Source organism: Apis dorsata, unplaced genomic scaffold, assembly GCF_000469605.1.
Source record: "Apis dorsata unplaced genomic scaffold, Apis dorsata 1.3 scaffold_52, whole genome shotgun sequence".
Classification (NCBI taxonomy): Eukaryota; Metazoa; Arthropoda; class Insecta; order Hymenoptera; family Apidae; genus Apis; species Apis dorsata.
The window spans coordinates 3,472,047-3,473,603 of NW_006263353.1; the positions used below are offsets into that span (position 1 = coordinate 3,472,047).

Consider the following 1,557-nt stretch of genomic DNA (forward strand, 5'->3'; position numbering starts at 1 on the left):
GCCAAGAAACCGCCTCCTGGCTCCGCCATGGAGAACGTCGCCACTATCGAGAACCAGCCCGTTCAAATACCCATCGTCACGTGCGACTTTGCCAGCGACGTCAGCACCTCCGAGGCGGACCCCGGAGGGGGGAGCAGTATCCCCATGGAGGAGAAGGACACGCTCAAGGTTCACAATCACTCTATTGCTTTGCTTCTTCTTTCGAAAACTTCATCAAAATTCGATTTTAAAAACAAAAGAGAGAAGTCCATGTGTCTTCTCTTCGAGAAGAATAAAAATATCTAGTGTAAGGACGATTCGGATAATTTTCGATATATTCTCGTACAACGAGGAGGGTGAAAGCGTAATGCCAGCTACACTTGCGGGGAGGAATGAAAATGTTTCCTTCTCGTGCACTGTTACTTCGTATTTCACAAGTGGAATGCGATATCGTCGAACAAATATTATTCCTCGTTATCCGAGAATACGGAGAAAAATTCGTTGGAGCAAGTTGTTCGTATTCCCGAATATTTATATCTTATTTTTCCTCTCAATTTTCCTCATCCATTCCGTAACGTCAAACATCTTTCCAGGCCTTTCCTCTACCCTAAGTGGTAGCAGATTCTCAAGCCTTGGAGACACGCGAGACACCTGTCTCCGCGCTCGTATCCCGAGTGCACTTACCCAATAACTTCAGTCTCGTGGCGGGAATCTGAATAGATCCGGTTTGACGTTACAGTCACGAACGTCCTCCTCGAGATCCTCGTGCACAGCGTAAAAGCGGAGTCCGTAAATCTGAGAAATTCGCTGTTGGATTTCGGTTTCGTCGTGTACCGATCCCTTAGAATCGATATCCTCTTTTTTCCTTTATCGTTGCTGCGTAAATTCGAACTCATCGGATTCGTAAATCGAAGATATCCCTTACATTCGTAGATATTATTGAAGATACTTATAGGATGTTTACAATCTCGATTATTTTAATTACTAGTTGAACGAATTCAGCGTATAATCGTTCTTTGGGAAAAATTGGAAAAATTCACTTTTCTTCAGTATATAGAAATTACTTTAAAGATTCTTTAACATCTTCTTAACGTCTCGCGAGAGAAGACTTATTCGATCTTAAATCTAAGGCTTGATTTCTTCTGATTCATCGACTGACCCGTCTCGTCGACCAATTAACCCCAATTCCAAAACGTTCTCAATAATTTCCCTCTCCCCTTTCGGATTCTCTCCTCTACTCCACCACGAACGATTTATCATCGTTCTTTCAAATGGTGCGAATCTGTTGGACAGGTGACGATGCCGGTTCCGGTGCAAAAGAGCAGCCTGAAGGCGACGCTGTCCGTGAACGGTGACGGGCAGTCGAGCGTCCCGTCCCGATGCAGGGCGCCCAGCGTCGGTATCGACGTCGACATGGTGTCCGAGTTCGATCCGTCGTCGTCGGACAGCGGCGTCGTTTCGAGATGCGCGGTCGTGAAGCCGCTCAAGCTTCGCCTCTGCCAGCCCATTTTCGGGCGCAGGAACATCGGCAAGCTGAGGAGGGAGCACGGGGGGGACGGGGGGCGGGCGTCCGGCAAG

The 1,557-nt window shown here is 47.5% G+C and overlaps 1 protein-coding gene across 1 annotated transcript in view; it reads left to right on the plus strand.

Annotated features, from left to right (window-relative positions):
- Positions 1 to 1,557, plus strand: part of LOC102681226 (probable G-protein coupled receptor No18) — a 113,869-nt gene that overhangs the window by 111,633 nt on the left and 679 nt on the right. The window contains exons 3-4 of the mRNA XM_006609361.2: positions 7 to 168; positions 1,273 to 1,552. Coding sequence (XP_006609424.1) covers positions 7 to 168; positions 1,273 to 1,552 — 442 coding nt within the window. The remainder of the gene's footprint in view (positions 1 to 6; positions 169 to 1,272; positions 1,553 to 1,557) is intronic.